Source organism: Lithobates pipiens, unplaced genomic scaffold, assembly GCF_037356315.1.
Source record: "Lithobates pipiens isolate NorthernLeopardFrog02 unplaced genomic scaffold, aLitPip1_a1.2 Scaffold_22, whole genome shotgun sequence".
NCBI classification, from domain to species: Eukaryota; Metazoa; Chordata; class Amphibia; order Anura; family Ranidae; genus Lithobates; species Lithobates pipiens.
In genome coordinates, this window is record NW_027507784.1 from 257,423,743 (window position 1) to 257,436,388 (window position 12,646).

General features: G+C 42.8%; 1 protein-coding gene across 1 annotated transcript in view; it reads right to left on the reverse strand.

The window, feature by feature from the left end:
* PDILT (protein disulfide isomerase like, testis expressed) overlaps positions 1 to 12,646 on the reverse strand; it is a 59,415-nt gene that overhangs the window by 4,817 nt on the left and 41,952 nt on the right. Inside the window, exons 8-9 of the mRNA XM_077450003.1 lie at positions 12,216 to 12,336; positions 5,478 to 5,659 (exon numbers count right to left, since the gene is read on the reverse strand). Of these exons, the coding sequence (XP_077306129.1) occupies positions 5,478 to 5,659; positions 12,216 to 12,336 (303 nt within the window). The remainder of the gene's footprint in view (positions 1 to 5,477; positions 5,660 to 12,215; positions 12,337 to 12,646) is intronic.

Genomic DNA, 12,646 nt, shown 5'->3' on the forward strand with positions numbered 1-12,646 from the left:
TCAGTTGAAGGACACTTCACTCATACGGTATCGCCGGATCGGTTGAGAGATACTGGTTCCTGTACGATAGCTCTTTAAATTTGTCTATGTCCCTCGGTTACAATAAAGTCTGTGGCAGAGACTTTTACTCAAGTATTTTACGATCAAGTCTGTAGCAGAGACTTTCTTTGGCACCCTGCTGGCTGCTAGGCCTAGTGAGAGGAGGTCTATCCGGGGGTTGTGAAATCCAGCTGTGAAACGGTTATCCTCTGGATTTTTCTTATAAAAGACTTATAAAAGACTCAACTTTTTGCAGTCCAAAGTACCTGAACTTACTCCTAACCCTCTACCCTAAACTGAGAGACTCTGTTTCTACTTATAAATAACCCAAAAGAAGATTCAGTGTCAGTTTCTACATTTCTTTGGGCCATCCCCACGGGAAACCCTAGATGGAGAAGCAGTCAAGAAGGTAACGGTAAGCCCAATAAAACCAGCAGCTCCTTCGGGGGTCAGTGCTACATATATATTAAAGGAGTTGGCAAAAGGTTTTTTATCTTAATGCATTCTATACATTAAGATAAAAAATCTTTTGTGTGTAGCAGCCACCCCCCCCTAATATTTACCCTGAGCCCCTTCTCTATCCAACAATGTCCCTGATTCCCTCGACCATCCAGGACTCTCCACCTCCATTGGCTGGGGCACAGCCTTGGTGCCATTGGCTCCTGCGGCTGTCGATCAGTGCAAAAGTTAGTTAGCCAACAAGGGGAGAGAAGGAGCAGGGCCAGGTTGGGGCTCTGTGTCTGAATGGACACACGGAGCACTGTCTGGACTTGGGTGCCCCCATAGCAAGCTGCTGGTATATGGGGGCTAGGGATGAGCCGGACACTCCCCCCCCCCCCCCCCGTTCGCAACAGAACCTTCGAACGGACCTAAAATTCGTACTAACTTTAGAACCCTATTAAAGTCTATGGCACTCTAACGTTCGAAATCAAAAGTGCTCATTTTAAAGGCTAATATGCAAGATATGCAACAGAGCAACACCAGCAATAAGGGGTATCTTCAGGTTTATACTGTGCAGGAGGCACACAACACCCACTCTAACTGCTGCAGATGCCTGTATTACAGAAACAGAACACCAGCAATAAGGGGTAGCTTCAGGTGTATACTGTGCAGGAGGCATACAACGCCCACTCTAACTTCTGCAGATGCCTGTATTACAGATACACTTTATTACTGGTGTTCTGTATCTGTAATACAGGCATCTGCAGAAGTTAGAGTGGGCGTTGTATGCCTCCTGCACAGTATACACCTGAAGATACACTTTATTACTGGTGTTCTGTATCTTCAGGTGTATACTGTGCAGGAGGCATACAACGCCCACTCTAACTTCTGAAGATGCCTGTATTACAGATACAGAACACCAGTAATAAAGTGTAGCTTCAGGTGTATACTGTGCAAGAGGCACACAACACCCACTGTAACAGCGCTAGGTTCCCAAGAAAGAAGACACTGTCCCTGCCTATCTTGCTCTTTCCCTGAACGCCAACACACTACACAAGGCCGCCGCGCTGGCGGCCTTATATAGTGTGGGGCATGTACTAAACCCCCCTGAGCTATAATTGGCCACCGGCATCCTGCCTGTGGCCAATTATGACTCTCCCCGCTGCCAGCGATGTGATTGGCTAAGCATGCGGGGTCACAGTGCATGCTTGGCCAATCATGAGCCAGCAATGCACTGCGATGGCGTAGTGCATTGTGGGCCATTCGTTCAACACGAATTTGGTGCGAATGGTCCACAAAGTTCTGAATTCGCTGAACAGGCGAACGGCCGTGTTCGAGTCGAACATGCATTCAAGTCGAACACCGAGCTCATCCCTAATGGGGGAACTCATCAGGAGGGAGGGGCCAGGAGCAGCAAAAAAGGAACCTGAGAAGAGGAGGATCCAGACTGCTCTGTGCAGAAACCAACTGCACAGAGGAGGCAAGTATAACATGTTTGTTATTTAACTACTTCCCGGCCGTCATTTTGCTATAGGACCGATCGGTGGCTCTCCTGACAGGGGGGGTCTGCACTACTTGTTTATTAGCGGGTGTCCACACTGGACCACCAGGGAAGCCACCAGCATGTGCATGGCCAGGTATGTACCCCATGGCCATCCACATATAAAAAAAAAAATGCCCAATACATGCCAATCAGTGCCCACAAATGGGCACTGACTGGCAACATTACGGATCAGTATAGACAAGTGATGCCCAGCAATGCCACCCATCAGTGTCCATCAGTGCCACCTCTCAGTGTCCATCCAAGCCATCAGTGCTCACCTATCAGTGACCATCAGTGCCCATCCATGCCACCCATCAGTGCCACCTATCAGTGCCCATCAGTGCCACCTCATCAGTGCCCATCGGTGCAGCCATATCAGTGCCCATCATTGAAGAAGAAAACTTACTTATTTACAAAACATTTTAACAGAAACAAATAAACTTATTTTTTTTCAAAATTTTGGGTATTTTTTTATTTGTTGAGCAAATACCACCAAAAGAAAGCTCTATTTGTGGGAACAAAATAATAAAAAATCATCCAATTTCTAAATTGCTGCTTCTGTCAATTTCAAAAGCCAGTATAAAGTAATAGTGAAAATAGGAGCCAGTAAAAAGCACTTGTGGGTTTAACTAATCATTTTTTATTTTTAACAGGGTGTGGCAGGGAGGGGGAGATGTCATATGCCTACATACATTTGCTAATAGACGTCCATCATTCCCATCTCAAAACGTTGGGAGGTATGGGCTATGACAGAAAAATGCATCTCAATAACAGCATGCAAATACCACCCACATGTATTAAAATAGAAAACTCAGCTTTGTTCAATTTTTGACCAGACATGATTGCAGATTGACGTTACCCCATTATATTTTGTTGGTAATCTGGTTATCGAAAGCTGGCCATACACTAGTAGAATTGAATTAAAAAATGTTTGTCTTGGGAATGTTTGTTCAATTTTCTAATTGGGGCCAAACTGACGTTCGGTTTAGACTGCAGTGACAAAAAATTTGAAGAGGCAATATGATCATTTGTTCTTGAACGAACAAATTTCAACATGGTTTTCATTTGAAAAAGTCCATGCATTCCAAAACCAAATGTTAAAAGCAAACAAAATTTTAAAGTACTTTTGGATGACATTCCTCAAGTCAGCAAATGTACTGATTGGAATGTTTATACGAATATTCGTACTAGTGTTTGTTTTTAAAATCTACGACTGTATAGCAAGCTTAATGTGAAACTAAAATCCAACAAACAATTTCCTACTCTGTCCCTCCCTCTTACACCATTGCTAGAATTTTTTTATTCACTCTTTTACAATTTTTTTTTTGTGCTGCAAGGTAGTTGGCTTCTGATCAGGTCGGTTCCTGTTACCTCTTAAAGTGGTTGTAAACCCTTACAACCAACTTTGACCTACAGGTAAGCCTAGATTTAGGCTTACCTGTAGGTCCAAGAAATATCTCCTAAACCTACACGATTTAGGAGATATTTGCCGAAAGACAGGCACAGCTGTCTAAGGCGCAGGCGCACTGAGCGCGCCACGGTCAACGGCGATATGGCGCGAGTGGCGGCTCCCGTGCGCCTGCGCGGGAGTGAAGTCATCGCGGCTTCGCCGAATGACAGTGGTGGAGCAGCGAGACCCACCGAGAAGATGGATGCGCCGGACTACAGGGGACAGCGGTGACTTCGCTGGCTCCTGTGTCAGGTAAGTGACACATAATGGACTACTATGCGATGCATAGTAGCCCATTATGCTTTACCTTTGCAGGGAATGAAAGGGGAAGTAAACTCATCAGGGTTTACTTCCTCTTTAAGATTGCAACATCACAGCTATCCCAGATAGCAGTGGGGTAATAAATGGTGAATCTGCAGATTTCTGCGCATGTGCACAAATGATGCTGGGCAATATATTTCCTATCCACCAGGAGACGGTGGCATTTGTGTGCATGTGTGGAAATCCGCTGCGTGTGCACAGATGCACCACCAGCCTCTTCCAGCTCCCAAATGCCTAGAAGAGACCAGTGGTGCACCTGCGCAGGCAGTAGTTTTTTTTTTTTATAAATGGTGGTGTGGAAGAGGAGTGATGGGAAGTAGTTCACAAGCAGTTTAGTTCTGTTTTTGGAAGCCCTACTTTGGATGCAGGAGAACAATGCACTTTGTTTTTTCTCACATACAGATTAAAAAACATCGCTACTTTACCAGAAACTGGAGATGTCCAGGAGATTGTCCTGACAAGTCTATGAGGGCTCACTACACAAGCACAGCCAGCAGGAAAGATTTCTGCTGGAGGAACTAGTTCATGCTGTCCTACTCAGGAATGTAAGCATAGGGGGGTGGTTAGTTAACATCATGAGGTATGGTAGGTAAGTGTACTTTTTTGAAAGTACACTTCCTCTTTAATCTTTAATAGGAGGTTAGGGGAATATAAAGGAATGGGTCAGTTCGTTATTGTAAATTGAGATTACCATATCATGGCAGCCTGGGTTTGGTGGATCATGCAATGCTCTAAAAAAGATGCATGCATTTAAACCTACATTTAGAAAAAAATAATTATGCAGGTACAGTACATGAGAATCTTGCTGTTAAGCTGGCAATGCATGGTTTGAAATTTGTCTGGTTCAGCTCCCTACTCTAAACATCTTATATATTTAATCAACTTCCGTCGAAGGGACACAACGGAAAATTTTCCATTGATCAGAGGCTGCAGCCAATCAGTGCAGTTTTTGAGTGCTGGTTGCTGCTGTCAGGATCCAGTGTCCAAGCAATTGGGTGTTGGGATTCCCCCATCTGCCTTTTTTGGATGGAGGAACCTGTACGTTTTTTTTATTCCAGGCTGAACAAAATGAAATCTAAAGCCGGCCATAGGTTGGACTCTTAGCAGGTTCAGCAGGGATCAGTCGAAATTCGAACCATCTATGGCCATGCTGAATGTACCCAAGTCGATTGATAGATTGACTTGGGTATAACCTGCATGCCAAATTTTTACATGTGATTACTGCCAGTGGCTATAGCCACTAGCAATATTCACTATATTCTCCCGGCATTAACAGCTCCCTCCCTAGCTCCACAGGAGAGATGCCCACATCATCACTGACTGTGTTGATGAGGGAAACAAGTGATTTTCTTTCTTGCAACCCATGGTTGCAGGAAAGAAAATCGCACCATCTATGGACGGCTTTAGGCAAGCCATAGATTATTCAATTTTCTTTTCTGCAACCACTGGTAATTGCATGCCAAAAATCCAACAGGCTGGATGTGCTGAAGTTTATTGATGGATCACCTTCAGCACAACCAGCCTGCTCATACATGGATTGAATCTTGGCCGGCCTCTGCGGAACCAGCTTAAATTCAGTCTATCTATGGCCAGCTTAATCGTGTGTGCCCAGTAGTTTCAGAGGACAGGTTCACTTGAAACAGAAGTCTCTGGTTGTGTCACATTATCAGATTGTTTCCTTACCTTGTTATCTGATCCTGTGGGGAAGAAACGGAAATAGGGGTAGCGATCCAGCACTATAAGCTGAATGTCATTGGCAGTACAATCTATTTTAGCAATTGTCACATTTGTATTATTCATATATCTTTTTCCTAAATCCTCCCACACTGGTAATAGCTCTTGAGATTCCTTGTTCCAGGGAGCATCTGTAATGGGGATGAAGAAAAAAACAGTCATATTAAATGAGCAAGTTATTTATGTATACACGGATGTTAATGCAATACCTCCTCCATGTTTTTTTCCTGTTTCCAGCTTCCCTCAGAGATAAGGAAAAATATAGTGAGTAGGTGGAATTTAGCAGCACAGCCCAGTACCCATTTCTGATGTATACCATAAGACAGAAAAAGCTATGAAAGAGACATTTGAATCTACTTCAGATTGCAAGCTAGTCAAGTGTACAGGGCTACTTTGATGCCTAGAATCCAAACGTTTCCATGCAAGCATTCTTTTAATCCCCATCTTTGAATGTGGAATCTTTGAATACATTCTGAAACATTCTGTCATTGGTTGAACTGGATGGACTTGTGTCTTTTTTTTTTTCAAATGGACTAACTATGACATGTAACTATATAAACCAAAAAGCTGAATTCCAGGTAGAGCAATTTTTACATAGTTAAATTGTTCCAGTTGAAACCAGCTTTCTCTGATTAGAGGAGAGGCGGTGACGTCATGATCTGCACCTCTTCAATCAGAGAACATTTAGCTTTTTTTTTTTTTAAATGGAACGTGTTTTGTGAATGGTGCCCATTAAGAACAAGCAACCACTTGTATTGTAAGCAGAAGTGCAGGCGCTTGGCATGAGACCTGAAAACTATCAGCAATCACTGTAAAAGTGATGCCAGCTACCATGGCATTTTTAGCTTCCATGTGGATCCCCCAGGTTTGGTGCACACATATTTTTATTGGTCTAAGCTGAACCAATGCAACTATGTAAAAATCACTATACCTGGAATTTAGCTTTAACTCCAGACATTTGTTTTGTTATCTATAGAAGTAATATTTGTCAGGTTTTTATTTCTGCCTGTGAAATCTTTGGGGGTGGACCTGTAAAGCCAGCAATAGGTTGTACAGTCAACACTGGACCAGAAAGATGCTGCCAGCAGTGAAAACATTGTCAGAAGTTCTAGCTCTTCTTTACTCTACAATACATGTGTAGCACCCTCTAGTGTGTGCTACTAGAGTTGAGAGTAGGTAAAGGCATATGCTGGCCATGAATAACCTGAGTCGCTGAATTGGGTTCGGCGTACTAGAGGCCATGGATAGATGACTCATCCTGCCAGCTCTCTGGTGCCTCCCCCTGGTGTCTGGAAGGTTTGAGAACCTTCTAGAACTACAGGGCGGCGGATAGGAGGAGCTGCCATGAATATTTATGAGGCCTCAGCCAATCCCCAGATGTGGGCTGGCAGGGGACTGGGACAACTTCATAAATAGACGTGGGCCATTCCAGCGGGGGAATAGGGTGAAAGATGGAGAGGCTGTCGGTGACCCTTGAGGGACCCCTTACTGAGGGGGGTTACGTCGGACTGGGTGCTCGGGAAAGCTGGCCTGTAAAATATCCTAACACAGGAGGCGATGGAAGGATTCAATGCCGGAGAGACAGCGGGAAGGAACAAGGAGAGTCAGCGAGTAGATCAGCACAGTGCAGGGACAGACAAGATGTGTACCAGTCGGGCAGGAAGTCAGTCAGGAGGACTGGGAGGAAGATCAGCCAGGCTGATGGCAGCCAGGTGGGCTAGCATTTTATGTAAGCAAGTGGAGCTGGAAACAGTGGCCACAGGGAAGCAAAAGGAAAGCAAAAGGAAAGATGTCATGCTGTTCACTCACATTGAACTTCTTTTATCAAGGGACTGGGAGTTCCTGCCTGTAATGGGCCTTTCCTGAACTAGCAATATCCCGCTAGTTCCCATGGGGGTGTGCAGCAATGCTGTGCATTGAAAACCAAGTTTGTGCAGGTGGAAGGAAGAAGAGTACCTTTTGTAAATAGGGAGGAAGTTGTCCCTGGTTCAGCCTTTTGGACATTTTCATATTGGGCATCCCATAATTCCCTACCACATCCAAGTTATCAACTCCTAATAAAACATCAAAAATAAGCCAATAGAAAAAGCGAACGGTAATGTTATGCCAGTATAGTGTCACATCCAGTATTCAGAGCAAAAAAGAGGGGTTTCCCCTAGGTGGACTTTAGAAGCACATAGTAGTGTAGGTAGAAGAGTATGCAAAATATTTATAGTAGAAAAAAGTTTTTTATTAATGATTAAAAATCGTCATTAAAAATGTACATATAAAGATGATAGCAGTAAGAGCTGTGTCTGTAGAATTGCTATTTAAAGGCATATATGCTTTAAAAATGGTCTCTGAAGGACCGAGTGCTATAAATACTACCCCCCCAGAGAAGAACGGAAAGCTCCTTTCACATTTCACGGCAAAAGTGTGAGAGGAGCTTTCTGCTCTTCTCTCGTGGGTAGTATTTATAGCACTCAATCCTTCAGAGACTGTTTTTGATGCCTAAGTGCCTTAAAATAGCAATTCTACAGACACAGCTCTTAATGCTATATACGTCTCTTGTTTTTAAACATTCTATAATGAAATGTTGAAATTTGTCTTGCTACCAAACACTATGTAGGTGTATAAGTTTACACAATTGTGTATTTTCACTATAACTTTCCACTACTTGAAATGTATTGTTCTTTAATTATGTCATAGATACATTTTCCTTTTCCTCTTCATATACTCCTGAAGAAGGAGAAAGATTGCACTCCAAAACGCGTTGGGTGCAAAGAGGATTTCCCTGTTTACAAATACAAATAAGGTGACAATACTAGAAATTGTTTACACAATACATTGTTTCATCTTCATATGTACATTTTTAATGACGATGTTTAATCATTAATAATTTTTTTTTTTTTTTACTATAAATACTTTGCATACTCCTCTAAGTACACTACTATGTGTTCACTCCTCTAAGTCCACCTAGGGGAAATCCCTCAAAAACAAGCCAAGGACTGTTTTCTGCATTGGAATGTGGGAAGGAAATGCTATGTGACTGACTGTACAGCAGTGGGGACCCAGGACATTAGTGACTCCTACAGGGGGTGTGCTACACATGTGGCATTGTTTTTGTGTTCCCACAACAGAGATTTCACTTAATTTCCTGACAGGGTTATTTACCCAACAGGGACACAGATGGCAATAAAAACAGAAGTTCTAACCCTTCCATGGTCTACCCAAAACTGAAATAAATGTATTATCTAGAGTTGGGCTCATGGGACATAAACTGAAATTCTAACTTTTGTGGTGGTCAAGCCAGTCAGTGTTTGTGTCACAGGTTATGGACAGATATAGACCCTGGACCATTAGACAACATGTTGGAGAATAGAAAAAGTGGTAAGGCTTATTTGGCACTCATTGTTGCTGACTCTAGTTCTATTTCAGGACTGGTCTTTCACTGTTAAGGCTGCCTTTTTATTCCTTTACCTATATTATTGAAGTGTGTTGCAATTTAATCATACAATTGTACTGGGAACTGCAGTTATATTGAAAATATAAAATATAAAATATATGCAGTGATGTGCAAAAAAATAATAAAGAAATAATAGTCCATAGAAAAGTATAACCAGTCCCTCTGCATCCTGTGTTAAACAGAAAATATCTTCCTATGGTTCCAATTGACACACGTGAAGAGTAATGCCGCATACACACGATCAGGCTATCCGGTGGACTTAGTCTGCCGGACTTTCCGAACGAGCAGACCTGTCCACACACGATGGGACTTTTCCAGCAGACTAGGTCCGCCGGACTATGGCGGGAGTCCAACGTTCTTTTGAAATGAACGTACTTGCCCACACATGGAGGAAAGTCCGTTCATTTTGAATGCGGCTCCAGGTAGCCGGGACTAGCGAAGGACATCAATGTCGCCGCCTTCGGTGTCCCAGAGGATGCTGGGACTGTGACATCATAATGGGTGGGGACATCACCCGGTGACCCCGCCCATTGTCCCTATATAAGTTAGCGCCCAACACGTCCCTGTCATTACGGCCAGAGACAGCGTTGAGTCAACATCTCAAGGAAGAAGAGAAGAAGAGAAGGTGGCGACAGAAGACCGGGCCACCGCTAGTAAAAGAGCTAAAGGAAGAAAGCAGAGGCCCGGCAAGAAGAACCGAAGAGGGGGACATGACCCCCGAAGTCGGAAGAAGACCCCGGGCGGTGACGATGAAGAAAGCCGGGCTCCTCTGCTAGTAAAAGAGCTAGCAGAAGATAGCAGAGGAGTCCGGCGAGAAGACCCCCCAAGACTGAAGAAGACCCCCGGAGCTGTGCAATAAATCATTTTTTAGTACATTTGACCGGTATATTTTGCACACTCGCAGTCCGGCGGACAATTTTTCTGTCAAAACTACTTTCTAAGTCCGCCGGACTTTTGGGGAAAAAAAGTCAGCCGGAGCCCACACACGGGCGGATTGTCCGGCGGACCAGAGTGTGTACGCGGCATAAGAATATTCCTCCAGTGATTAAAATCAGAGGCTTACCAGAAATATTGACTGCTCATTTAAGTGCAGCAAACACACAAACAGCATTACCCTCAGGGGACAGATGATTCTTCTTAGTAATCCTCAATATTAGGACTCCAAAAAAAAATAAACACTGGTAGCAGGCATCAAATTTAAAACTCCTTCCCAGGCTCTCACATTTCTTTGAGCAGTGCAGAAATAAGTGCAGCAAACAAACATAAACAGCATCAACATCAGGGCAGAGATATTTCCTCTTTTTAATCCTCGATAATAGGATCCAAACATAAATAAAAAAAGAAACAAATCGCACCCAGATGAGTATAGTGACAATACGTGCAGATAAGTGTGCAATCACCGATCATCAGACCCCATGCAATGCGCACTCACCGCCAACTGGAATTTAAACAGCGTTACAGGGGAAGAGGACACTGGTAGCAGGCATCAAACTGAAAACTCCTTACCAGAATCTCTGCTTTCTCTGAGCAGTGCTCCATTCATGTGACTTAAAGTACCATAAGCGATAAACAAAAAAGGTGCTCAGTGTAGTATTTATTGCAGTACTTAGACCGTTGCTCTCAACAGTTCCTGATTTTGAGCGACTGTCCCTGATTTGGAGCAATGTCCCTCTGTCCCTCTTTCCCCCTCATTTTGGTCTGATCCATATAACTATATAAAAAATGCACTTTTTATCTTTCAAAAAGTGTTTCCCAGTGCTAAAGCTTTCTTCCAAATTCTAAATTGCTGCATTTGTACATTTTAAAAGTCAATATAAAGGAAAAGTAATGGAAAAAAAGCCCTTGTGGATTTAATTAACCTTTTTTTTGGAGTTAATTCTCCTTTAAGGGGGTGTGGCAGGGGGAGTGTCCCATGCCTACATGCGTTTGCTGGTAGGTGTCCCTCATTCCCATCTCAAAATGTTGGGAGGTATGCTTGGACATAGTTAAACTATCAGGATAAAATCCAAATGCATAAAAACAACTAAAACACAAAATAGATGACCGCTTAACTAACATCATATGCCGCCACCTGGTACAATGTTGTGGACTGACGTTCACGTTATAGTTCCCTACCCTAGAGGAGGGAGTTTGTAGTTTGATGCCTGCTACCAGTGTTTCCTTCACCCATAACGCTGTTTCAAATCCAGTTGGCGGTGAGTGCGCATGGCATGGGGGTGAAGGCTGGTGACCGGTGATTGCACACTCATCTGCACGTATTGTCACTATACTCATCTGGGTGTGATTATAGCTTACATTAGGCAGTATTACACTCTATTAGTTTTTTTTTTTTTTTTTAGGATTTATGTTTGAAGTCCTAATATCGAGAATTACTAAGAAGAATCATCTGTCCCTTGAGAGTGATGCTGTTTATGTGTATTTGCTGCACTTGATTGAGCAGCCAATATTTTTGGTAAGCCTCTGATCTTAATCACTGGATGAATATTCTTATGCCTTGTACACATGGTTGGAAATTCCCACGGAAAAGGTCCGATCAGAATATATTGTCAGAAAATCCGATCGTGTGTGGGATGGAAAAAATTTGAGAGCAGGATCTCAAATTTTCCAACAAAAAAATCCGATTGGACTTTTTCCGATCGTTTGTAGAGAATTCTGATCGGACAAAGTGCCACGCATAGTCAGATCAAATTACAAGACCAAAGCTATTGGCTACTAGCCTCAATGTAGTCCCGTCTTAACGAAAGAACGTCATCACGTTCCGAACGATCGGATTTTCCGACAACTTTGTCCAACCGTGTGTATGCAACACCAGTTTAGGACAAAATCCATCTGAAAAAATCTGACGGATTTTGTGGTCGGAATGTCCGACTGTGTGTACAAGGCATTACTCTTTACGTGTGTCAATTAGAACCACAGAAGGATATTTTTTGTTTAACCCAGGATACAGAGGGAGTGTTTTTACGTTTTTTATGTGGACTGCTTATTTGTTTTATTATTTTTTATTATTTTTTTGCATGTATACAGCGCTGCATATATTTTATACTTATTTTGGGGGTTTTGGTATATTGCCTTTTTTGCTAGCAGCTGTGTAATAATGTACATAGCTCTCGCTATATATATTTTTTATTGAAAGTACTTTCCCAAGAGAGACCCGGCATCTTGTTAGGTGATGAACTAAATGCTCTTTAAAAAGGATCTAACGTCTCTGTACTGTACCGGAGAATAAAAATAGCTATACTTACAAAACATGACAAAGGCATCACTTGATTTATTGAACGCAACTTTGTTGAAATTCTTCCCCACCAGCAATTTAACAGGGTGTTTGTCCCAGTCACTGGGGACCTCTTCACTATTTGTTTGCAGCTGTTTTAAGAAATAAAGTTGTTTATTACACTTTTGCTGAGGCAAGAGTGCCAGTCAAAATACATAAATACCATTAGGCTTCATTCGCGCAGCCATAAAAAAAAAAAAAAATGCATATACAAAAGTGTTTTTTAATTATGGATCTGAAAGCAGCTGCATTGTTTTCATAGGGGCCATTGACACGGGAGCGTAAACAAGAGCTGCTTTCAGATATGTATTACAGAATCCAAAAATCTGTGCCTATGAACATGCGCTTTACGGGCTTGTGTGTAATGCGCCTGTAGGCACGTAAATTAAGTCTAAACAAAGA